General features: G+C 37.1%; 1 protein-coding gene across 15 annotated transcripts in view; it reads right to left on the bottom strand.

Moving 5' to 3' along the window:
• The window catches only part of SDCCAG8 (SHH signaling and ciliogenesis regulator SDCCAG8), a 118,411-nt gene that overhangs the window by 18,165 nt on the left and 73,949 nt on the right, over nucleotides 1-26,297 (bottom strand). For 14 of the 15 annotated variants that reach the window (XM_075146549.1, XM_075146550.1, XM_075146557.1 and 11 more), the window contains one exon: nucleotides 25,287-25,418. In XM_075146549.1, the coding sequence (XP_075002650.1) occupies nucleotides 25,287-25,418 (132 nt within the window). Of the gene's footprint in view, nucleotides 1-8,771; nucleotides 8,924-25,286; nucleotides 25,419-26,297 lie in introns of all 15 variants that reach the window. The other variant, XR_012673089.1, reaches the window with a different exon arrangement.

Genomic DNA, 26,297 nt, shown 5'->3' with positions numbered 1-26,297 from the left:
AGAAGCACTGAAGGAAAGCAGGGAAGCATTTTACAAAAAATACATCTTAAAAATGTATTAGTACATTATAGACAGTATTACACTCTCTGTAAGAGAGTGTCTATTTCATGATGTACATATATTAGTCCAGTTGTGCTCTGAATTTACTGCATCAAGCCTAAAGGCTGAACTCAATCATTGCTATGAAATAGAGGAATTTTATTCCTGCTGTAGAGGCAAATATCATTACAGTTATCTTCCAAATAACCATTAACCCCTCCACAATAAGGAATACAACTGCAACCAGGCAGTTTGGAGACGAGTATCAACACATCCAGATCACAGCCAGTGGGAAGGGTCAATTACGCCTTTCTGGTGGCAGCAGCTTAGCTTGTGGATGAGAATAGCTGCTCCAGTGTCTCTGGAATAGCAGCGCAGGGCTGTCGGAAGTACCATGCAAAATGAGCACAAAGGTGGCTCCAGCCCAGCTCTCCCATGTCCTGGCTCGGCACACCAGTCAGCAGTCACTGGACCCAGCACAGGTATCCCACCATGGTAAGACTATCGGCACCCTCCAGCAAAAGAATTCATTCTGTCCACAACTGTGCACGTGCATGCACAGACTCTTCAGTTTCCACCGTACTTTAATTATTGTCAAAAATTCTAGCAAAACTATCAGTCTTTTCTTTTGCTACAAGTTGAAATAAACATGTTATTCATTTTCTTGACACATCTTCAAGGTAACTATACGAAAAGAAGAGTACTTTCCTCTTTAGACTACTTCAAAAGGCCTTGCTTAGTTTTGCTAGGTAAATTAGGCTTTTCTCATATTACCTCTCCATGTTCTAGTCTTCCAGTGGTAAGCAACGGTAACAGTTTTATGAAACAAATGTTTAAACAAGAAAGCTCAGAAGTCTTGATGTGCTTTTGGGAGCTGAACATTCTCACTCACATAAGTAGTTGGACAATTAAAATTAAGTGCCCGAAATCACTAGTAGTAAATTAAGAAAACAAAGCTGTGTCTCTTTGTTTAAAAATACAACCATGGTTTTTGTTCTTCTAAGTAGGGATACAGAAGACAAACACATATGCAAAATGAGAAGCAAGAGATCCACCTGCTATCAATCAATTATTTGTCCCTCTAGACTTGGTAACCTCTGATACTGCTGCTGCAGCACAAATATACCATTACTCAAAATTCACTATTGGAGAACCTCCACAGAGAAATGCACATTTCTGAATGAAACGCACACTTCTGATAATGTGCACCACAACGTTGGTGAACTCATGCGCTAACACGGTGCAGAAAACGGCCCGGGTTTCTGAAAGACTGAAAGCTCAGCAAATGCCCCGAGAGAGCCCGAGGTCCCCGCTGGGGCTCACTGGTCCGACTCCACTCCTCCTCAACAGTCACCACAAGAGCCTTCCAGAGAGATGCTGGTGGTCTTGGCACCGCTCCTGGCGGACAACTGTCCACCTCACACCTGGCTCAGCCTCGGCTGAGCCGATGTAATGAACAGGCTGACAAAACGAACCCAAGTCTCCCTCCCGAGGGAGGATACTTTTGATCAGTGTTGAGCAACATATGCAGGGTTGAGCAGGGGGGCACGCAGGCAGCTCAGGAAAAAGCGTGCGCTGCTGTAACTAAACTGCAGATTAAGCTGAGGACTGCTGTTTCCTAAGCTCCAGATAAGGAGCTTTCTGGAGAGTAAGAAAAAAATTAAAGAGAAAAAAGAGCAGTAATTGTATTTTTACTTTTAAATTATTGTGAATTTAGGCTATGTTAGAGCAGCAGTTGTCTCAGTTTAAGGTAGTGTATTTTTCAGCAAAGATCCTCAGTGGGGAAGATGCTTCTGTAGTTAATGGTTTGTTTCTAATGTCTCTGAAATCATAACGTTACCTGCTCAGTAGGTATTTACCTATGAATGAATATTTGGGTGTCCCTCATGTTATCTCCTTACATAAAAATTGTGATATGGGATCATAATGTACTTAAAGTCTCTTCAAATAAAATAATCCTAATTTTATTGAACTCCTTTACTGCAACATCAGATTTTTAATTTCCTTTGAAACAAATGGTATCGGGGAGATAATACTGCATTCACAGGTGTACTAAGAGGCCTGATTTCATTGAGACATACAGAGGAGTTGAGAGTTCTATTGTGTGACAGTAGAGAAATGACTAAAACCTATTTCTGTTACAGATCTGGACACAAAAGCTTTCATCCTGATCCAGAAAATCCCCGTGAGCTGTAATGCGAACTACAGAGACTCCTGTAAAGCACACAAAACCCCACCAAGAGCCCAATCCTGTGTTGCTAAAAACAAAAGGAATTTTGCCTTTAATAGGAGCAAGCCCCTTGTTTGTATAAAGAGCAACTTGTCAAACAGAATACGAATCCAAGCTGGTATGTTATAGCCACAAGCACAATAGCCCCAATCTTGTTTTTAACTAAGCAAATCCCAGAGAGCGCAGTTTTCCCCCGAAATCTGGGCATTGGCTCCAAATTCAATGAATCGGTGTCTCAAAGGGTTCACGAAAGATGCAGGAAATTTGCAGAAGGGCACGAGCTTCTCATTTCAAAGAGAGGGAAACTATATGTTTTCATTATAAAAAATGAGGGTGTGAAAAAATCCTAAACACACAATAGCTCTCTTTCAAGTATAAAGTTCCGAATTAGATCTCCCAAGTTTCCCGTACATTAAAAGAAGAACACAGAATAACGATCTAAAAATCCTTCACAAAAAGCCAACAAGCAAGGATGAAGCAGTACCCGCCTGGGGGCCAATTGCCTCTCCAGCAGCGGTAAGGCTGTTACTAGGCTTGCAGTACCATTTGTTCCATTACACAATCTCCTGAAGCCTTTTACAGAGAGCTAAAACAACTGCCTGTACCAACACGACACATGGCTTTCCATCCCGACTCTTTGCTAATCCAGACGCTCCAACCATCTTTCTTTAAGATGCCATATGGTTGGCAGAAGCCTGTAGATCTAGCAGCACATCTGCTTGTATGTTACTTCTCCCCTCCAACTCCCCCCTCCACACCACAAAAGAGAGAGCAAATAATTATTTAACATGTAACCAGTTAAACTGCATTTAAAGAGGACGGGGATTATTTAGCTCTAGATATTTTAAAAATATAGATTGTCACACAAGATCGTTTGTCTCTCAGTGATTTGAAAAATACAGCGAAACAAAACAAAGAAATGAAAGGCACATGGGCAAAACGATCGCTGCATTTGAATTATTTAAATGACTGCCATTTCAGACCTTATGCCTGAAGATTTATTTCCCACATTAGTGTGCCACTGAAGAAGGGACTGCATTTTCTCTCTGCTTTTGTCAGAGGTGAATCAGACAAGCAGACTAGGAAACTATAATACACCAAACCATGCTTTGTTAAGCAAGCAGAGCGAGTCTGTATGCTAATGACTCTGCAGGAATACACTGACACACTGATTTTTTTGGTGTGATGAGCAAAGATTATTGACACTGTTGAAATCCTGGTTGTACTGGCATGCAGGCATCCAGGTTGTCTCTTTAGAATCCAGACGCTAGGAAGACAGGCTGCAAAAATAATTTTGTTTGTGATGAGTTATCATTTGACCATTTATGACATAATTGACTATAACAGAGAAGAAAATATACACTTTGGAGCCTGAAATTAAAAAAAAAAAGACCTAGAACATAGAAATTATAAATAAATGCTCCTATAAAACTCTCCTATAAAACTCTCATCGACCACTCTGTGATGAATAACCATCTCAGTTAACGAAGGACAGGCAGAGATGGAAATGTGTAAGGACAGACGGCACAATTTTGCAATTCTGTCTGCTGAGGATTTGCAGCACCTTTTGTTCAGAAACACTATTTCCTCATTCAACTTTTCATGCATCAGTAAAACAAGACATCAAAGAGATAAAAGATAACAGCTCTACCTCAAATGCTGCTCACATGTATTGTTCGTGTGATTATCTGTGCAGAGAGAAGCAGTATGTAGCGTAAGGACCATGAAGCACATGTGTATTTTCTAGCATTTTTCAAGAATAGAAGCTAGACATGTATTTGCTCCAAATAGTCTCCCCACGTTAACTCTCCATTGCAATGAGCACAGAACGTTCCTCTGCCTTCACAAAAACAGCTTTCCTTACAATATGGGGATGCTTGTGTTCGACTAGATAATGTACAAATTGTTTTTTCCCTCAGCTATTTAGGAGTTAGAGTTCCTAAACAAACGACGGGGAGACCGTGCCCTACCCTCACAGAAAGAGCAGACCAATGTTGAGGCTTTGGTTCAACCCAGCACTTTTGAGGACACAACACTCGGTTTCTAAGCTGTTTATTTATGGCTAGTACTTTCCTTTTTCCCCTCTCTGTCTCGAGGCTATTTTAAATTTCATCAAAATTGCTTTGGGTAGTTTTATATAAAAAGAAAATTAAAAAGCCACTTTCTCCTCCCATAATTATCCTCCCATAATTCCACTTCTTTTTCCTCTTTTCCGTAAGAAAAAGATGACAGAGCTTCAAAACACACTTGAATTTCAAAATGTAAAATGTGGCAATGTATTCAATGATGTAGCAATTTAGCTCAGTTTAAATTTGATAGGGCTTGATTTACCAGCTATAAAGAACTGTATAGAGGGTGTTTACAGTAACAAGAAATGTTTATAAATAACTAGAGATTAAGATTTCAGTTAGTTCTATGCATACTCTTCAAAACTTACAAATTATGAAATTATGTTAAAAAAAAAAAAAAAAATCAACAAAAACCCTCCCCAACCTCTTGGATGAATCGCTTTCAGACCTTGTGTGTTTTGCACACATTTCTGATCATTAATCAACTTTATTTGGGATGTTAATGCCCAGGCTTGGCCCACCTGTCCCAATCTTCTTAGAGCATCTGGGAGATGAGAGAGAAATTTTTTTCCAATCATCTGATTGTACACGTTATCTTCTTTTATTTTCCTAGACGGAGCGGTCTTTGTATTTTCCTGAAAGATTCTCAATAAACTCAATAGCACTTAATGGGTCTAAAAATGCCTATTTTATCCATTGGGTTGCTTTGGATAGCAAAGCAATAATCAACCCAGCAGGATGTCTTCTGATCAGGACAAAACCAATGGTCTATGACCACATTTGGTATGTCTCTGAACATCAGCTGTGACTGAAGTTCCAGAAGACGTGCTTGGAAAGCTGTCACGCAGGCGCTCTCACCCCATCCCTGTCCCTGACCAGCAAGTTCCAGCACTGCCCTCTCTTCAATATAAGCCCGTACAAACATTACAGACAGAATTTCAGAAACAGAGGGGCTGGCCAACAGAGATCCTTCACATATGTGAAACGTGCATTGGATTAAGCATTTCAGAACTTAAATTTACTGTTTAGGTAAAAAGTATGGTCCTAGATTTAGGTATTAGAGAGAAAATGAACTTTGTATATGTACTATATCTTCTTGTCCCAGAACAGGTGAATGAAAAGAAACCACGTGTGAAGTCTTGGCCAAGACTCGCTGCAAACTGATTACTGCTTTCTCATTGCTTGCAAGCTAAGAAAAAATAATATACTTTATTCTCTTGACAAGCAATGGAAAATTATGAAGGTGCACGCTCACCCTTAATGATTTCTGATCAAAAGTGCCAATGAGTTCACTGGATTGCAGTTTGGATGACTTAAGAAAAAGATTGGGTCTGATGAAGAATCCACTATCATATCTGGGTCATAGCGACAAATGCAAAAACACGTGTTTTTTGGGTTTATTTGCGTTTGGTTTTTTTTTGGGGGGGGTAGGGTGAGTTTTTTAAGAAGTTTTTTAAAAAAAGACAGTTCTTATTTTATGGAATAATCCAGATTATAAAAATAGGTTTAAAGCTTGTGGTATTCATATTCTAGGTATACCTGAAATGTCTGATATCAATAAATAATAACTGTAAATCATCTACCCAGTTTTATTGGGCATTTCGTTTGTAACGTGTAGAAACAACAGTAATTTGTGGAAATAACAGAATGTTTTTCCTCTTTTGAGACAAAGAGAAATGGGGAATTGAAAGCAAAACCCTTTCAATTTGAAAAGGACTACATGGGGAAGTGGGGATATTAGCAAGGGAATTGATTTCTTCCTTCATAACCACATGAATGCCCTTAGACATTCATTATCAAAACAGAAAGCATAGAACCATTACACTGAAAAATGACTACACTTCATACCGGCATTTTTAATTTTGCAACTCCTGTTTTGGTATCATTTCTATTTCTGGATGGTGACTTCATGTACTTAATTTTAAGGATACAGTAAGAAAATATACCTTACAGAGAAATTAAGTAATCAATAAGGTATCTGAAAGATTTCAATTAACATTTCTACCAGTTTCACGGTATTCAAACTATTCTAATGTAATCAGTTTTATTTTTCTAACGTAATCAGTTTTTATTATTCTAACTCTTAGGTATTACTCGATCATATTTTAATAATCAGGGTGATTCTTCTGAATTGCCTAGGAGCTTACTTTGCTTATGTGCATTAAACAATCCCAAGTAGTAAGCTTTTTGCCTTTTTTTTTTTTTTTTAAAGAAGCCCAACAAGTTTGGCTTTTGCTTGTATATTCTAAAGCTTGTCATTAAATTGAAAAGAACGTTTACAGATTAAATATGAGATAACACAAAAATGGAAAAACCGTCCAAGATGTTCTGCAGTACTGACGTTCCAAATTTCTGCAAGTGTCAGCTCTGGAACCATTATTTGGACTTTTAAACTTTGCCTTCCTCATCTGACACACACAGATCATGGAAGTATTCAGCCTCCATCTTGCAGTTTGTAAAATGCAAAGTGCACATGAAGAATACACTCCCTGATGAATTATCACTTGTTCAATAATGACATGTATTTTACATATACATATTTTACCATATACAAGTATTGTGACCTATTACTGCAAGTTCAACTTGCATTTATTTCTACAGCTTTGTAGCATTTTGGCTTTCGAAATTTTACTTACAATCTAATGTCTCCTCCATCACAGCACTGTTATAATCAAAATTAATAGGCCAAGATAGTCTTCTAAAATTAAACTCTGATCTGAAAGGTACATCTGAACATTTGGGGATCTCTCTTCAGATGCTGACAGGGAGACATGTGAGCGGATGTAGAGAGAATCTGGATATATGGTTCACATATGGGCCTAACAAGAGCAATCTCTTCATATAAAGACACTATTTCTCATGCTAAGTCTACCTTGTTTTCTACTGTCAGCTGAAAGGAATGTTGGAATCTGGGACAGTTTTCCGCATCAGAGTCTGTTATTTAGCTGCCTGATGTCAGAATTATTGTCTCTTTTCACAGGCCCTCTGTAGGTTGGGTTTTTTGTTTTGTTGTTGTTATTTTCATTTTTTTGGGGGGCGGGTTGTTTGTTTAAGACAACCAATGCTACACTCTCTTGGAAAATCTTATTCTTCTTGTTTATTCTTCCACTCAAAGCACCCTGAAATTATTAAGGCACTCCAACCAATAAAGGGTTTTTTTTTTTCAGGGTTCTAATAGAACCATGAGATGACCACCGATTCAACTGTTACAAAAGAAATTTAGTATTTGGGATTGCTGAGCACTGAGTGCTTTTGAGCACAAGTCTTTCATCTGAGTCTAGATACAAATACACAGGTCCCAGGCACAATGCTACAGTAGCTGTCATTTAGGGCTTCCTTTTGCACAGCACAGAATCCAGGATGTCAGCACAAGACAAAAGCAATGAGTACAAAGCAGTGGAAAACAAATCTTGGGTGCTACATTAGCCTGTCACATAGTAAAAGTTTGTGCGAAGCCACATACCATATGACCCAAAGGCTCATTTCACTCAGAAAGCTGCAGTTTAGTTAAAAAAAATAAGTGCAATAGAAAGGAAATCCAGTTGCAAACATGCAGAAAGCAGGACTTGTACTATCGCTCATTGTAGGAAAATCTATTACTTTACCCTGATTAGTGTATAGACATACCTGAAGCACAAAAATTTTGCTCAGAGCGGTCTGGAAGACAATGTCTGCCAACGTTCATTAATGCCTACCGCTCATACCAAGCAACCACTTCACAACTTTATCTTAGAAGACATTAGAAAAGATCAGTACAGCATTATTTCCACACAGCACACAGATGACCTTAAACCAGCAATGCCAGGATCTGTACCACCGTACGGGTAAAATTGAAACACAGCACTTGGAGAAGAACTGCCATAGTTTAAAAAAAAAAATATGCTTAGAAGTCCCTGATAGCTGCCAGAACTCAAAACATTCAGAGGATCAGGAAATGACCAGAACTCATGTTTTATGGATTTAAATAACTGAGGAAAACCAAACCCAGTAGCACCCCTGAGCTGTGCAATCCTAAGCAACAGTATTGACCGAGAAAAAAAACCCACTGGGATAAGGAACTAACCATGCAAACATGCGAGGTGCTATCCAAGCTTACCTTAACTTAGACAAAATGCTCAGGCAAGGCAAAAGTTGCCTCTTAGAGCTGCTAAATTATTTTGGAGCTAAGTCATTACAGCGACAAGGGGCTTAATGGTTTGCAGCTACCTATGAGTCACAGGGTTCACAGACAGGTCTTCATTTAGCTCCCCACGCCCAAAAGAAATGAAAAAGTCTTTTTAATTCAGGGTCCTAATTAGGATGATAATTGCAAGAAATCCCAAACCATCACACTTGACAATTATAACCTATGTGTTTACACCCAGACTCTTTTGTAGCATATTGTAGGAGAAAACTAAGACTTACACTACACTAAACAAAGTACACTACCTTACCTAGTTGGGGTCTGAACTTGGTTCCAAGTTTTGAAGGGCTTTTGAGGGAACTCAGCCAGCAATTCAGGCAAAGATTTCTTCAAAGGATAGAGGCTTGATTTTTTTCCTTTTCTTTGTCCTCCTCTTTTCTTTTTTAAATAAAAGCAACATCTCTGATTTGCGAGCACAGAGTTTTGAAAGGAAGGGAGAAAACACCATTACAAATAGCAAGCAAAGCTTTCAGTTTATGAATCTACTATTTCATCCATGAAATATCCAGGTTGCCTTCATCATCATTTCCAAAACACCACATTATATAAGGCAACAATGGAATACTAGGCTGGTCTGTTTCCCATATTTTTAGTTGGCTCAGCTGGAAAGTGAACACAGGCTATTGCCCCAGGATGAGTGAATAATTTAACTCAAATGCAATTTTGCACAAAATTACTTTCACAACTGGGGGGAAAAAAAAAAGCATGGCTAGTCAGACTCCTTGTTAAAAGTAAGAATTTGATTCCCCCCCACAACCAAACTAGTATAATCCACAAAGTTTCGTTCACAATGTTACTGTTAAATAAGCGAGGTATAAATCTTGACATCAAAACACCAAGCTTTTCTGTGCTACGAGTCAAGTGCGCAAAGTGTCAAGTACAATACTTATGCATTATGCACTGGCCTGGGTGAAATCTCTGCTCAAGAGTAAAATTTATGCTGAAGTAAAAGCAAGACAAAATCCCCAAATTGTACACCGATATTTAGAAGAGGTCTGTTGCATGTGGAACTGGTTTTGATCTTTAGATCATAAACTCCTGGAGGCACAGATCTTCTTTAATTACATGACTACAAAGCACCATGTGTTTCCATTATGCTATTTAAATAATAGATTTAATTTGAATTTACATTTGTTGATGTAAACATTACTGACTGTAACATTACCCTCCAATCTGATGCAGAAAGTCACTGAAGTATTAGGAAAAAATTCCTTCCCATAAAGATTACAAAGAACAGAATCCCCAAATGTCCTATTTGAAAATATGAACAGAAATTAGCTTAATAGGAGAGAATGAATTTTAGTGGAACTGAATTTTTAAGATGATATTTTCACACAAATAACACTAACAGCTCAGGTAACCCTCATTTTCAATTCTGCTTTACAGTTATCTCTTGTGTTTAAGGGACTGAATGAATTCAGATGTTTCCAGCAACCAAAGTTCCACCGATTATTAAAGGGAAAGGTGCACTGATTTATCTTGCAACACTGCTTTAACAGAAGTGGAACTGGGGGCTCTGCTAATGAATTGAACTATCAGGACTCTTATCAGTTCTGCTTTTTACCAAAAATAATTTTACCTCTGCTTTAGCATAAATAGTCCCTGTCATTTAAAACTTTGTTTGGGGTAGCTTCTGAGATCCGATGGGGCTCAAACGGAACAGAGCGGTGCTGGGTCCAGAGAGAAGTCAGGGAAGAACAGTTCAGAAGGAAACATTTTAACACAACAATGTAAGATAAGCTTTGCACATGCACTGTTAATAGAACAAAGAACCCTGGACTATTGCTGAATGAAAGGGATTTAAATTTTGTTTTATAGATGACCTGCAAGCACTTACAATAGTTGCTATTAATTTCTCTGTTTGGGAGAACCTAGGCAAAAAGAAGAAAAACATTTATGTACCGTATAGGTGGAATGTATTGTTCAGTTTGTGTGATGTTGCTATTAAAAAAAAAAATTACTTTCAAATAGTGGAGCTTGCAAATTCTATCTAATCAGAACGTCTAAGAATTAATAATAATAACAACAAAAACAACTAAGTCTAAAATTTGCCAAAATAGAGGCAGTTAAAAGTGGGAGCAGACAGCTAAGATAGAGTGAAAAGTAGTAATATTCTGTAAAGATTGTATTGGCTTTTAGTTTTGATCATATAACTCACAAGGCAACTGAGCAAACAAGTAAGTTACATGAAAAATTTTGAACAAGCAGAGGTTTTTGTTCACTGTGTACATTCAAAAAATTTTTTTTCTTTTTCAGAAGGTCCAGAAATCTTTAAAACATTTTTATCAGGAAACACTCCTTCCACACGTAGAGATAGAGTATCTGAAATTATCTCAAACCAAGAAAAGCATAAAAAGGTAAAGGGAAAAGAACAGAAAACAGCACTGCAAGAAGTCTTTTTCTTCTTTTTTTTTTATTTAAAGAAGCGTTTTTCTTCTTCCATATTACTTAATGGATTTTTGTGTGGTAGAATGTGATCCCCTCCGACCCATTCCTTCTTTTCCGTTTGTCCTTACACCAACCTGCAGAAGGAAAGGGTGGAAATACAGGCCCTTCTGTCTGATCTAAAAACACATAGGCAGAAAAAAAAATCCTGGATGTAAGTAAAAAGATGATGGCCAGACAAAAACAAATGAGTATTTGAAGTGCTAAGTTTGACAAAAGGAAGTCTCCTTATTAGATCCAGATCACCACAAACAGTCCCAACAGTGGAAACATACTCAACACTGTAGGTGAAGAATCACCTGGAATTCACATAATCTTGGATTTTTGATCACATCATCAACAAATGCACATACTTATGGTAAGGTACTCTGGACTGCAAAAATGAACTGTCATAAATATGTGAAAAGAGTAAGATTGACAGCTTTCTTAATATTTTGCACATAGAAAAGACAACCACTATAACTTGTTTTGCTCTTGATATTGCCCATTCCTCCATCTCTAATTCTCATTTATGCAAGCCTTGTAAGAGGGTAAAACCCTTTGTAAAAATGGAGTTTTCTTTAGATATTTGCAGCTTTGGAATAGTATTCAGAAAAAATGCAGTGGATCTGTCAAATTTGTTATGCATGAAGGTACAGGCCTCCCATGTGAACTTACAGCAGCTACTAAATGATTCTAACAGAGGCTAACCACTTCCAATATGTAATGCAGCACAAAAGTAAGTATCTCCTTTTGGAGAGGGGGGGAAAAAAAAAAGCTTGTTAAGTTTCTTGAAACTTTAAGTTCATACATGCACGTTCCATCAAATGTTAAACATTCTCCTTTTACTGCAAGTGATTTACACAGTTGTATAAAAAACTGGATGACCAAGCCATAGGCAATATTTTTAAAAGGTAGGTTCAGACCTTAGTAGGACTTTCAAGAATATCACAATATATTTACCATAAAAGCAATTGTTCCAAGATGGTCCTAGTACCTGGATGTTTACCGCAATATTTCGGTGATCTAGTAAGTGTTCAGACAAGTCTATACAACTACTCTTTCAGTCAAGCCTGAAGGGAGGCAGAGGGGGAGATGCCTCTACATATGGTGGAGTTCTTGAAGAAGTGGGCTTCCTTTAAAAATGGTGGAGTCTTTCTTCCTTTAAACTGAAACATGAGAGTACTAGTTCTGGTGCAGTAGCTGTGTTACCAGCTCCCGGACTGGTTACAGGAGGACTAAATAACAACATTCAGTCTCCCAGATTATAACATCCTTATTTGTATTCATATTACTGAACAAAACTAAAAATAGTATTTCACAACCTTTGAATATTATTTCAATTTAGGGTCTATAAAGAGAGAGAAATTCTAACATTCCTGTAAATGTGAAGGAGTAATGCAGTCTTGGTTCTTGCCACAGAGTATTGATTTTACATATATTTACATGAAAATCACTGTGTAAGCTTTTCATGTAGGAGTATCTTTCTTAGTAATGTTATGAAAGGCTTTGTTTCTTTTGATACAGCTTGAAAACAATCCTGTAAATACTGAAGAAGCTAATGACTTATCATCCTTTTTTCCCATTCTCTACCTCAATACAGAAAACCAAAATTGGGATTTCAGTAGTAGTGAACTCCACAAAGTGCTTTTTCCCAAAGGAACCTTCTGCTTGTAACATTGAGATTAATTTCATATTAAGATATTTCATTGCCTGCTAACGTTAACAACTTCATCTATTTCTTTCTTTGTCAATGAGAGCATCTTCTAGGTTAGGACAAACATGGCTTTGTTCACCTTTACCTAACACAATACAAATTTGGAAACACTAGCCTTCAAGAATTAATTTTCACAGAACATGGAACTATCCCAAATACATATCAGGGTTAACCTAGAACGCGCTTCCAAGGTTCTCGTACGAAAGACTCATAAGCACTTACCAGCCATACAGACACAGTGCTGATGAAATACAGTCTTCTCTGAGATGGGCCACAAAGAACACAGTAGCGCAGTGAAAGGAAAATATATGCAAGATGTAGTGGTCAAAACCCTTCTCTTATTAGAGATGCCATAGGATTTCTAACACTTCAGCAGAATAGAGGCCTTTTTTTAAAAGGATTTTGTCTGAAAGACTCTCAAATAGTGCATATTGCACAGTACTCAATTTATTCAAGTCACAAAGGTGAACTATCAAGCAGACTTTACTGGGATTCGGATCTTTTGTTCCAGAAAGTCTGGAATTTCAAACACAAGCCTTGGGTAACTAACCACCAATCCAATTTAGAATAACAAATTCAATGAAGACGACTGTATTCAGCTTTAATACACATTTTTCCATGTCAACTAAAACTGCAAAGAATAAAGGAGGGTGTAGATGATCATTGCCCCACAGTGATCATGATGGTGTCCTTCCATTTTCAGAGACAAAGTGTCAGATATAGAAATGTTGGTTTTAATTTCCAAGCTGTAATATCTTACACAATTATATACTCCTTATAAAGCGAGCAAAGAACTATACCTTGGTCGCATATCTCAACAGGGCACTATCACAAATAACTGCCTGCTACAGTTAAACTTTTTGGCATGAAGTCTGGAATTCTTCATGCTATATTCCAACTCAGTGGTTTCTACTTTTCTTATTCACTACCAATTTCTCTGAATCCAGCAATGTCAAGAGGTCAACAATCACATTGTTCAGAATACACCATGAAAGTAAGAGTGACCCTATATTATATCTTCATTTTTCCCCTTTGATCATCCCTTTATTTGACTGTATTTCAGTAAATTATCCATGTAGTTTTTATTTTGACAGCTCTCTTTACAGCAGTAAAACAAAATGTGTGCATTGCAAATGGCAAAGATTCAAATTTCAGCTATGTTTATCCAAAATAGCACTGAACTGCTTCTGTACTTATGCTATACTGCCTACAGCCTTACGGAAGGGGAGACAGATGGGATGAATTTAGCAGGGAAACAGCTGTGGCTTGAAGGAGACAAGCAAAAGTTTTGCTATCAGGCTTCATTATGTATCAAGGTACCAGTAAAATGTGTATCCGTAAGGCAGCCAAAAAAGCGTTTTTCATTTGACTAGTGATAATTACCTTTTCTCAACAGCTGACAATGTTCTAAGCAGCATTAAATAGGTATAATAATTAAGCAATAAGATAAGACAGGCAGTGCCTTGCTGGGGATTATTGCTCGCCTCGGGTGTGTTGCGAGGCACAAGGCTGAAGGGTGAGTGACTTCAGCCACCCGAGAAATGCAATAATCCCCCAGAAATGCACTGCCTGGAGTGTCATCTTGCTATTAAAAATGGAAATTTAAAAAGGACAAAATGTTAGACACATTTCCTATGGATTTTATTGACGTGGGTTAACATTATAGAAAGTCAGTGAAGAAATTCCATTTCTGCCCAGACTATGAAAGCCCTTTCCCAAGGATACGTATTCCTCTGCTCAGCTTGTTTGTGCATTTTATTCATAAAACTGACTTGGGAAGCACAAGTGTTTGCATCATCTAACACATGTGTGATAAGGCACAGCAGATTACAACAGCCTTCATGATGGTAAAAGTTAAAATCAAAGTGCTTTTGAGTCACATGCTTCCAAACATTTATTGTCCGTGCTTGGTGTCACTTTACAGATGAGCTTTTTTTAGTTCTAAAACTCTGTGTGTGTGTATATATATGCATATATAAACACACACCCTTTTTGTTTGTTTGTTTTTTATATATACATTAAAAAAAAAAGGTCAGCCATTCAAGTGATCCAAGCAGAGGAAAAAAAAAAAACCCACCCAAACCCCTAAAAGTTGTTTTTGACTACATGCAAGTCACATACCTAAAACTAAGGCTAAACCCCCGGTAGTGTGGGAAGTGCTAGTGTAGCACTCAAAAGGATTACACCACTTTACATAAGCACAGAAAAGATTACTATAATTTCAACCATGCCACTGAGACAACCTTTTGAAACTGGAGACCTGGAAGCATTTAGCAACCTTGACTTGAATCAAATCAGAATTCTAAAGACCATTCAGGATCAAGTCCTAAGTAATGAGATCTCATATTTGGGAAAAGGATGTATTTCTGTATGTATAACTAAAGGTGGAATCTGGCTCTGTTGAGGTTAAAAAGGACTTCTAAAAAACTCTCACTTCCCCTTTCTTTCCCCACATATATGAATTTACTGTTCACAAAGTACAAGTTAAACACAGAATAATCTATTACCCTTTTCCATTTCTTTCATATTTTTCATCGTCACTACTTTATTTCAGAACCAAACTGAGAAGCCCTGAGCACACATAATGCTGTCTTGAGTACACCAGAAATGTAAATGCTAAGTAGCTCTTATCATACTGTCCTTCGTCATAGCCAATTCCATAATCTCTATTTCACTACTACAACTGCGATCAGCAGCTGAGGGATAACACATTTAAGATAGCATTTCCAGAAACTAGCACAGTGCGTGTTACTATTAGGCTACTACCAATTAGCATTATCACAAGGCACAATAAACACAACCATTTTTTAGTACTTAATTTTTTAGGATGGCAATTTTTTTGGAGTGCACTCAGAAATTGGTAATGAATATGACTGGAGCTCCAGAAAAGAATGATACTTTCAGTTAGACAAGAAATATGCAAAAGAAGATTCTATCTGTGTTTTAGAGAACAAAACCAGTGCAAAAATAAGTCTTCAGTCTCGTAATGCAAAGCCAACAGCTCTTCCAATTAATTTGGAAGATGGAAAACAAAAATCATGAAGGGAAAAAAACCCACCTTTAAGTGCAACATTAGTTATGGAACTACTGGCAGAAGACACATCAAGGCTAAACACTCAAAGATTTAAAAGCAGGTTAGACTTATATATGGAAAATGAGAGCATTCACAGTTATATCAACTTCCATAGGAGCAGGACTGGACCCTGCGGAAGCAATCAAAACACTGCAGTTATCAGGAAAAAGCAGCCTTCCAATAGCCTTGCAAAAATCTACTCTCTTAATATAATAAGAACATAAATCGTCATTAGTTTTGGGTCTCCTTCTCTTACAACAATAACCTTGAAAGCAGGCAGGTGCATAGATTTTGTTATGGAGCTGGTAAATTTTCCTGACACACTTGCAAAGCTGCTTAAATGTTATTCATCTGTCTTCATTTTCAGTTCCCCACTATATGGGAACAGAGGGTTTTAAATAGCCTTAGTCTGAAAATCTCAGCATTATATACAGAGATCAAAACCGGAAGGAAATCTGCTACTGCTTAAAGTAGTTTGCCAAATGGGTTAATAGTCAGATTTTACTATTATTGTGAGTTCACTTAAGGCCCAACAGGAAGACCCCAATTGCTGTTAAATATCCCAACTAGATATTTGCTGCTGAACTACTGCATAGTGTTAGTCTCTCAGTGGCTATTTGAAAACATTTTTTTTTTAATGTTCTGACATATCACAAGGATATCACAGGAATACAGTACAGAAAAATGAACTTTAAAAATGCAGATGCAACACAATATGGAAGAAAAAAAAACAAGGTGAGTATAACAGTCTGGGATTTCAACAATTTAATTTTTTAGATGGCCTAAACAATCACGACTTGCTAAAGGTTGTTAAATGGTGTATACTTCTAGGAGGAACATGGGGAGGGTTGTCCTCCAGAGTATATACTACATTGGGAAGGCTATTATCCTGAGTAGAAACCTTTATTTTGTAGCTCTGGATACCTTTTAGCAGATAACTTAAATGAACTCTGACATGCTTTTTGGTGCTATTTCTTGCCATTAAACAACAATGTTTTTATGAACCTGCCAGCAAAGGAGCACTTTGATCCAGCCTGCTTGCTTTTTATTTCACATCTCTGGGGAAAGGAGTGAGGAAGACTGGTCCATGACTACTACCATGGACCAGAGCTGCTATTACCACACACTGAAGGCAAAGTGTTTCAAAGTAGAAGATATGGTAGTGGTTAAGGTGTAATTGGTGGATTAACACAAGAAGGATCAGATATCGCCACAAGAAGCAAGCCCCAACCAACATTAAAACAGTTGCAAGTTTGTGGCAAACGTAGGAGAATAAAATGGGGTTTCACTGGAAAACCATGAGTACACTTCTCTCCAACGATGCACATCTTTTTCAGCATCACTGTGATGATCTGCATAAGGCCACACATTTATAGATCTTGCCATATCAAGGAGAGTCTGGGCTGAGCTGTCAAAGACATCACCTTTATCCACCTCCATTTTAGAGGAGAGAATCAAGAATCCTTCGTTAATGCTAAATTAACATTTAAATTTGAAAACCAACAACTGTGCTGACAACAGAAAGTAACAAGAACAGCCTGGAACCTTATGTTGTGCTGTTTTATGTCACACATATTTCAGGGCTTTTTACATTCCCGGTAGACAAGAACACAAGCTTACTATTAGTGAGCTGAAGGCTTTGACTCCCAGAAGTTGATGGCATGAATAAGAACTATCCCTGTGTCTGTTTTGGAGAAGGCAGAGTACATCAAAGCAGTGGAGTAGAAGATATTCTCAGGAGTGGACAATTACCAGACTCTTAGCAGAGGGGGTGTTAGTCAGAGTGTTGATAGCTGTCCAACACAGAAGCAAGCAAACCTGGCTACTTCTATACCTAGCTTTTCTTTGAGGCATCAACTATCCCCCAAGTTTATGGTATCCCTTTCCCAGATACCATTCTGCAGTTTCTAAAGCACTGAAATTGTGGTGGCCAGCTGTCTTGACGTGCAAAGTGAACACAGACACTGTCATTTTCCCCTCTACGCGTTCTTCCCCACATTGACTACATTGTTAAGCAATGAAAACAGATGCAGCATTAACTAACCCTTAAAAAAGGTAATACAGATAATTATCAGCCCATTAACGTGACCTTAAATGCATGAAAAGCCTACAACAAATTTTGAAGGAAAAAGAATATGTAAGGACATGAAGGTAAATGGAAAACATGAGAAACTGAAACATAAGTTAGACCAAGCAGATTCTGTCACGTCAATCCTAAATTCTTTGACAGTTGATTTTTTGATAAAGGGAATGCAATAAATCTTACCTACATGAACTTCAGCAAAACATTAAATATCATGCCCCATCAGCAATCGTTAACTAAGCTGTTGTTGATAAGTAACTGACTAAAATAAAGAGCACAGCTGACAGAAACAATTGAAGGTGAGGAAGAATTGTAAGTGGATTTCTTCAAGTTTAAACAGATTTTTGAATATTTTGAATTATGACTCAGCACAAAAAGTGGGAGTGGGCTGATAAATTTAAGAGATGTCATCAGCTTAGAGAAGGTCTGGGATACTGCACAGAAAGAAACAGATGACTCAGAAGATTGGAACAGCAGAAACGGGATGAAATTTTATAGTACAAAGTCTTACACTAGGGACTTATCGCATTCTCAGTTCATAGCAAAAGTCTCTGCTAACAACTTGAATTTACTTGGGAGGAAGGGTCCTGGATGTACTTCTTGGATAGAGGATTATCAGCTGCCAATATTATGCAGCTGTCAAAAAGGCAAATGTGATTGTAGAATCCATCAGTCAAGGAATTTCCAGTAAATACATTAATTCCACCATACGAGATATTTAAATGCCCTCATCCAAAACCCTGTAGACAGTTCTGATTGCCCATATTCAAGAAAGATCAACAATCAGAAAACTAAGGGTGATGGAGAGCTTATTGCAAAAAGAATAACAAAACAGGAAGGTTTCACTTATTTATCAGAAGTAGCACTGAATAGATATAACCATTGTCTACGATTATCTGCATTATCAGTGCAGATAAAATAAAAGCAGAACAAAATAACTACTTACCCCAATTTTGGCTCAAGGACAAGTAGGTACAAGCCAAACACAAATAAATTCAGACCAAAAATAAGAAGGATCCCAATCAGAAGATCTGTGGTGCTGGAAACAGTTGTCCAAATCGGAACAGTGAGGCCTAATGACTTTTACAAAGGAGCTCAATACATTCTCAAAGGAATATATATATATATAAAAACTATATATGTTAGTATATATAGTTTATATACACACACACACTCTTAGTGATAGCTGCAGTAGAGGAATACAGTACTCGGTGACCTAGAATACATCTTACAGAACATTATTAAGTTCCCTAAACATCTATCTCAAAATTGGGTGTGATATTTCCCCTCTGCTTGTCATTTGCTTCTTAAGAAGGCTAACAACTTATTTGCATACTATTTTGCAGTGTTTTCTGTATTTCACTCTTGGTATACATTTTCAGGTTTTCTAACAACTAAGGTAATTTTTGCTTTATGTGTCTACTGTTCAAGTAGTTGGGGAATAAATCTTTAAAAACAGTATTTGGGGGCTTATATAATCTTATATAACTTATTAACTATTTGGAATGGGAATATTACACATATAAAAGCATAAATAATATATGCATTTATATACATACTATATATAGACATCTATTTAAAGTGTGTGTGTGGGGAAATAGACAAACATATATATAGTAAGTAGACAAATAGTGAACTGGAGAGGAAGAGGGAGGGAGAGATTTTGAACATCCAGTGTCTATTCCAGACCATGTGAACTGTGTGCAAACACCCAAACTTTAAACAAAAGCCAAATACACTTTCAGACTGTGACAGGATTTGCAACACATATATGTGTGTATGTGTATACACATCATCCGTTGATTCTTTCCTGATAGTACTTTTCTGGAGTATACGTTTCTCAACCTAAAATGTGAGTCTATTGAATAGTAATAAAAAATTAAGTAACAGTGATAGCCCCGAATTCTGGACGTTGCTGAGAGTTTTATCTGGTGGCACCGCAATGCTGGACACAGTGACCACAAAGCTCTTTACTGACTCCTTGCATGAAAGGCTATACAAACAAGTCTGTCTCCAATTGTGACAGCAATCCCGATACACCAAAGGTATGTGGGTATGAATAATGATGCTCAGGAAAAAGTGCAGCATACTCCTCTTTAAACATGGAGGCAACTTTAATATCAAAGATGTTACGAACGCTACATATCTTACTCTCTATTTTCAATATAAAAATTAATGCATTTTAAACTAAAAAGCCACAATATAGTGCATTTTTATTCTATAATTGCATTTCAAAACAGATCTAGTAAAAAGATAGTAACAATTGCCTCACTGTGACTTAAAAAAAATACTAACCTATCAGTAAAATAAAAATAAGGACGATAATATAGTCAACAAAGCGCGCACTGGACTGGAAAAAAAATAAAGGTCTTTTAGGCAATGATCAAAACTGAGTTCTTCCACCCATCATTATTTCTTGAAAACACACACAAAAATGTACAAGAGCTTTAGACAGAAAATGTAAAATTTTAAATGCAACCTGATTGCTCCAGTTATCAAAAAATAATTTTAATCAATTGTTCTACTGGAGATTTGCCAAAGAAATCCAAAAATCTCTATTCAGAAGTGTAATAGTGACAGCAAACCAGCTATTATGGTTTTATGTATCAGTTGCTTGAAACTGTTGGTATATTCTCAATATATGTGTGTCTCAATTGTGACATATATGTGTTGTCTCATGCATACATGATCTCTCATACACTATCACTTAGTAACAACAACAACAAAACCTAAATTTAATGGTGGGAAAAACCTTTAAAATCATCGTCAAACTAAATGTCACGTTTTCTCTCTAACTCCTCGAGTGGTCCATTTAAGAATCCATTTTAGCTACTCTTCCAGATAAGCTTATCCATAAGAATCATACATTTCCCCATAGGTAGAAAACAAATATAATTTGTCACATGTTGTGCCATACAGACATTTCTGCACAGTTGCTGCACTACACTAGAATGTCTGAAGGGGAAGACACCCCAGGTAGTTGGCTGCAGACACATCTCAGCAACATGGCATGTAGTTACAATTTGACACATATAGTCTTTATAAATCCAATGTCTATGAAGTCAAACAAATCTCCTTCTTATTTATAGTAACAGGCAAGAGCAGATCTCTGCCGTCTTGTTACACAGATGGTTGTAACATTTTTATAGTTAACTTACAACCACTGATGCCTGAGGAATAGACACACATCTGCCCCAAACTGCCAGTCCTGTAGGCTCTTCTTTTTAACTTTAGCTACCAAAAATACAGTTGAAATACATGCAACACCATTACCCCCAAAAAGCTACCACAGCAACAAGCCCCATAAAAATTTGCATAAGAATATATTATTACTGTTGATGTTACACAGATTGGACAGTGATCACACACACATTACAGCAAAAATAACAGTAATACGAATTCTAATCACCAAAACCGAAGTTTTAGAGAAAATTCATAGCCCCAGATTCCATACACTGAACTTAGTTTGGAAAAATGCTTGGAAAAAACTCATTGGAAGCTTCTAAATTTATGTTTTATTAAAAAGATTTCAAAAGAGCCTCATACTTCATACAAACTACTGTCCATATGCTCTTTTTTGCTGCTTGATAAAAAGTAAAGGCAGGGCTGGCTCATCTTGGAAAAAGGAAAGCAATTGCCTAGGATTTTCTTCTCCTACTTGAAGACACTACTTCATATTTGCTGTATTTCCAACATCATGGGTCTTTAACAGGAAAGCTACACAGGAAAGAGCTAGCTATATTAAATTAAATGCTTCCCATTTTAGACACTGGCTGTCCACAGAAGAAACTCTCTAAATAGATGACTTACAATCAAATGCTTGCTTTAACGAAAAGAAGAATAGATGCAGAAAAGAAAATCCGTAACTAAACTTCGTACCTGTAAGAGTTGTTAACTAAGTTCAGTGAAAGCTGAAATAGCCTGATGAAATCCTGACCCACGGCAGCTTGGGCAAATATTACCTATTCATAAATATCTTCCATCAGTAAGAGGTCTAGGCAGATTCTTGGTTTTTTCTTCTTGCTCCCCAAATCAGAAGAGAACAGAGCTTGCAAGAAAGTGGATCTGCATTTACAGAACTGGTCTAACGACAGAGGTGAAAATGCATGCCTTGGAATTCGGTTTGAAAACGCATAAAGGAGAGAATGAACCAACATTATGCGTGCAGTTACCCAATTAATTTGATTTTGGATTTTCCTTCCTCCGGAATCTACTACAGAATGGGAATTTGAAGAATTTAATAATAAAATTTGCTTTCAGATTGAAAATTTACCAATGTGCTCTTTGCAACATAACAGACAAGAATTTATTTCTCCAAGATTCAGATCCATAAAGTCACACATGCTGACCAGCTCACTTCCAGTGGCACATCAGTGACCCTATGTCACGTTAATTAATACTTTTGAGATAATCTACTTAGCTAAACAAATCACTGTCTAAAATGAAAAGTGCATAGCTGCAAAAAACATCAAAACAAGAACAAACCAGTGCAAAAAAAAAAAAAATCATACATGTATCTAAAGCAAAGATCCACAGTGTTGCTAGATTAACAACATTAAATGAACACCTCTTTATAAGCTCCACTGCAGTCTTAATGTATCACCCTAGTGCTGCAAACCGTACATCTTTCAATTCAAGTTTGCCCCAATAGCATGCGTCAACTGTATCATTTAAAATGGATATCTACTTCTTTTAATGCCATATTTCACTGAGCAAAAACACACTGAAAAGGATGGATATTTGCATTACATTGAAAAGGCTGATTCAAAATCATCTTTAATGATTGCAATTTAAAGTAATCTCTTTCTTTAAAACCTACTTATATCATTTTGGACTATATTCATTTGCAGCACATATTCAGACAGAAAGATAGGAATGGCAGAGAAAGAGTTATCTTGTTCACTTTCAGGAATGCAACTATCACAATTACCAAACCATCGTTGCTGCAAAAGAAATTCCAACTGATCAACAATTAGATCTTCTCCTTCCACAAAATAGTTGTATCAGGGCCTGTCATATTCTCGTAGGAGAACACAAGTAGTGACAGAGATTTCTTAAGCAAATACCACAGTTCCTTATTATTCAAATGCAAATGTTAGGTCCCAAGCTAAGTCAAAATCATTTTGAGACAAGAAACTTTCTAAAGAGAGCCAGAATAACAACAGCTAGAAAATTAGGTAAAAACCCTCTTTGCAGGATTGTGTTGCAAAAAGACCAGTGCTATTTGTAGTTGCATACAACAGGGAAACATATTGTGTTAAGAAGTAATCATCCTTAACATAATTTTGCTGTGATTATTAGTATCTGAGTGATAGATGAAAATCTGAGGCAAAACACATTATTATTATTTGTTCTTTTGCCTTTACTAAATAGCATAGTCAGACCTCTATTTTGAAAATCAGAAGAGAAAAATCACTATTTTTATTTGGTGGAAGTCCTTCAACACAAATATAAGGAACAGGGAGATTTACTTGTTGTAGTAGTTATGCTTTCTGCTTTTCTTCACCTAAATCTGAATACTTCATAGGCAATTTATAGCATTTGGGAATTGATACTGAAAATTTATTACAGTTTTCATATGGAAACTAAAATTAGATTACACTGAATTTTTAAAGCAGTTTATTATATCAGCCTTGTCAATTATTACCTGGATTTTAAATGAATATAGTGCAAGATCATAATTAAAAATATGTTAAAAGAGTTCACTCTTTAAATGCCGGTGAAGTATACTGTTAATGACTCAAATACCTGATAATCTCTGCCATATTTACATATTCTAAAATATTAAATAAGACAAATGCTATCACTGTCCTGTTTTCTCTCCTTGCTGTCAGCAAAACAGCAGCAGAAGGTAAGGCACTGCCTGCAGCATGACCACTCTGCTTTCAAATCACTTTTCTGTTCTGGATTAATGCTTTCAATCTTTTCTAGTGTATAATCATTGCTGCTGCAGGACAGAATGAGCAACATTTTCCAGTAGATCTATTTGGTTCTGACAGAGGAAAGGTTGTCCTGAAAACTTACAAAGCAGTCTTAAATTCAACTAGATACTAATAATTCTACAGAAGAACAGCTAGGAGGGAGAAGGAAAAAAAATAAAGATTTTTTTTTTTCCCCTGAAAATAACCCTGAGTCCTCAGTGCATGTCCCCCATATGCTAAGAATCCACCATAAGTAAAGAAACCAAAAGGGAGGTGAGATAAATGGAAAGATTATGTGGTCACATAGATTAGGGACATAGTTGTAGCATTTTGAATTTCTTTGTTCTCTGAGCTATAAAAGTTGATGACAATCCTGGGTTACAGAAGAACAGGATGAGGTACAGACAGAAATCTGAAAAGGAAGAGGAAAGAAGGGGATCTGGACGATTGAAAAGAATGTATGGAGAGCTTGTAATAAACAAGCTGATACGGACAGACAGAGAACGAAGAGATGGCGGGGGGGAATCAATAGTTGGGAAAAAAAAAAAAAGAGCATGCTTCAATGCATGCAAGCTCTGTTCCTATCAGGTAGTCAGTGGTCAAAAAAAGCAAACAGAATTTTTCCCAGCCAGGACTATCTAGTCCAAATGAAGTTAAACTGCATTTTGCCTTTCACTACTGACAAGAAGTAGCCTGGCTGATTGGGTTTGCAGAGTTCCCTCTCAGCCATCCCCCTACTTTATCCTCTACCTCCCCAACGATGCCTAGGTTCTTTCCAGTGCCTGTTACACTGGATGTGGAGTGGAAAACAGAACAAGAGAGCATAGATGAACTTTCTGGTACCAAAAAGAAAAGTCTCCACAGTGATCTTTAAGGACATCTAATCTAAATCACAGCACAAAGCATTATCAGTCTGGACACTCTGGCCAGAACAGTCAACTGGTATTGGTGGAAATATTCCCTATTAGTCTTGCTGTAGCTGCTCCCAGCTCTTCCTGAGGAAGTCGCTGCTTCTCTGAAAAGGCTAGTGGTGCCTGGAAGCTGTTAATAGTTCTCTGGTTACTAAGGTCTTCAGTAAGATTTGTCTGCTTATACAAGTTAAAAATTACTGGGAAAGGTAAGATGGTAAACCCCCAAAATACACCTATTACCTGGCGTTATGGAACCCACATCTGTACTCTACATTCATATTACTGAATAACCTCCTCTCCCCTTCCTTCCCCCCTCCTTTTTTTTTTTTTAATATGGTAAGACAATTCATCCAAGTTAGAGCAGAGAACAGCCGAAGCAGCCCACACACATATGTACTAGGCTTAAATTCGTTGGAAGCCTATATTGTTCAAGCTTCCCTTTTATTTATCCAAAATGGCACAAGCAAAAGTTGTTATAAAAAAACTTGACAGAATGCTTGGGGAGGGGGAGGGGGTGGTCATTTTCATAAGTAAAGAATATTACTTTCAAATAACCTAGTGTCATTTTTACGTTTACACAACACAACAGGTCCAGCAGAGCATACCACACACTGACAGATTAACAAGACCTCCTACCTTGACTTCATCCTCTCATGCATTCTCCCATGCTGGATACATTGTTGGTCCAATTCATCATTCCGTTTCTGCATCTTCTCCAATCTGCCATGAAGATACTCTTTTTCCTGACTAAGCTGGTTGACTTCAGATCTACAGAAGTAAAACACAGTGATGATGGATGTTGTCAGATTTCATCCTGCAGCGTGCCATCAATATGTGGCTTCAGCATTTATAAAATTTCATACATGTATATGTAATGCATAAACAGGCTATTACTAGAACTTAGAGAAACAAAACACTGTTTCAAATAATCTTAAGACAAAAGAACATGATACTGAAGGGTATCTGGTAAATATGCCAATGGCAATCACTCAGTCATAGGTTGGCTATGCTAATTTCAGCCGAGTTTAAACAGGCATGTCATTTGGCATTATGCGTTGATGTTAAATAAGATCAATAAATGTAAATTCATACTTGTTAAGCAATAATTTGGCCAGCATTTTGAAAACACATTTCGAGTTCTTTATTAGTAAAAGCTAACATCTAATTTAAAAAAACGGCTACTAAAAACTTGTTCAACCTTTATGGCACTGTACAGGTTGAACTGTCAATAGTGGTACTGTTTTAGAAACTTTATTAACCTAATATGCCCAAAATACCATTACACAGATTAAAAAAAAACCAACAAACAACACATTAAGAGGAAAATGAATAAAACCTTAAGAAACACGGGACAAATCATACAAGCACACCCTAATCTACATAAAACTCAGCACAGCCTTTGAGAAAATTAGTCACTTCTAGCAATTCTTATTCTTCACGGGTGAGCAGAGACACCAGATCCATGAATGACCTGGGACTGCTACTTGCTACATCTCTAACCATCAGCCCATGGAGAAACAGGCATGAGCTGTTTCTTAATATCAGGAAAAGATCTCAGATTAAACTGTGATAAAATATACATTATGCACTTGTACAGTTTAACTCTTTGGAAAAGGTTAATGAGAACATGTCAAAATCTGCTATACC

Source organism: Calonectris borealis, chromosome 3 (assembly GCF_964195595.1).
Source record: "Calonectris borealis chromosome 3, bCalBor7.hap1.2, whole genome shotgun sequence".
Taxonomy (NCBI): domain Eukaryota; kingdom Metazoa; phylum Chordata; class Aves; order Procellariiformes; family Procellariidae; genus Calonectris; species Calonectris borealis.
The sequence above is the reverse complement of the archived record's forward strand: the minus strand, read 5'-3'. Positions and strand labels throughout refer to the sequence as shown.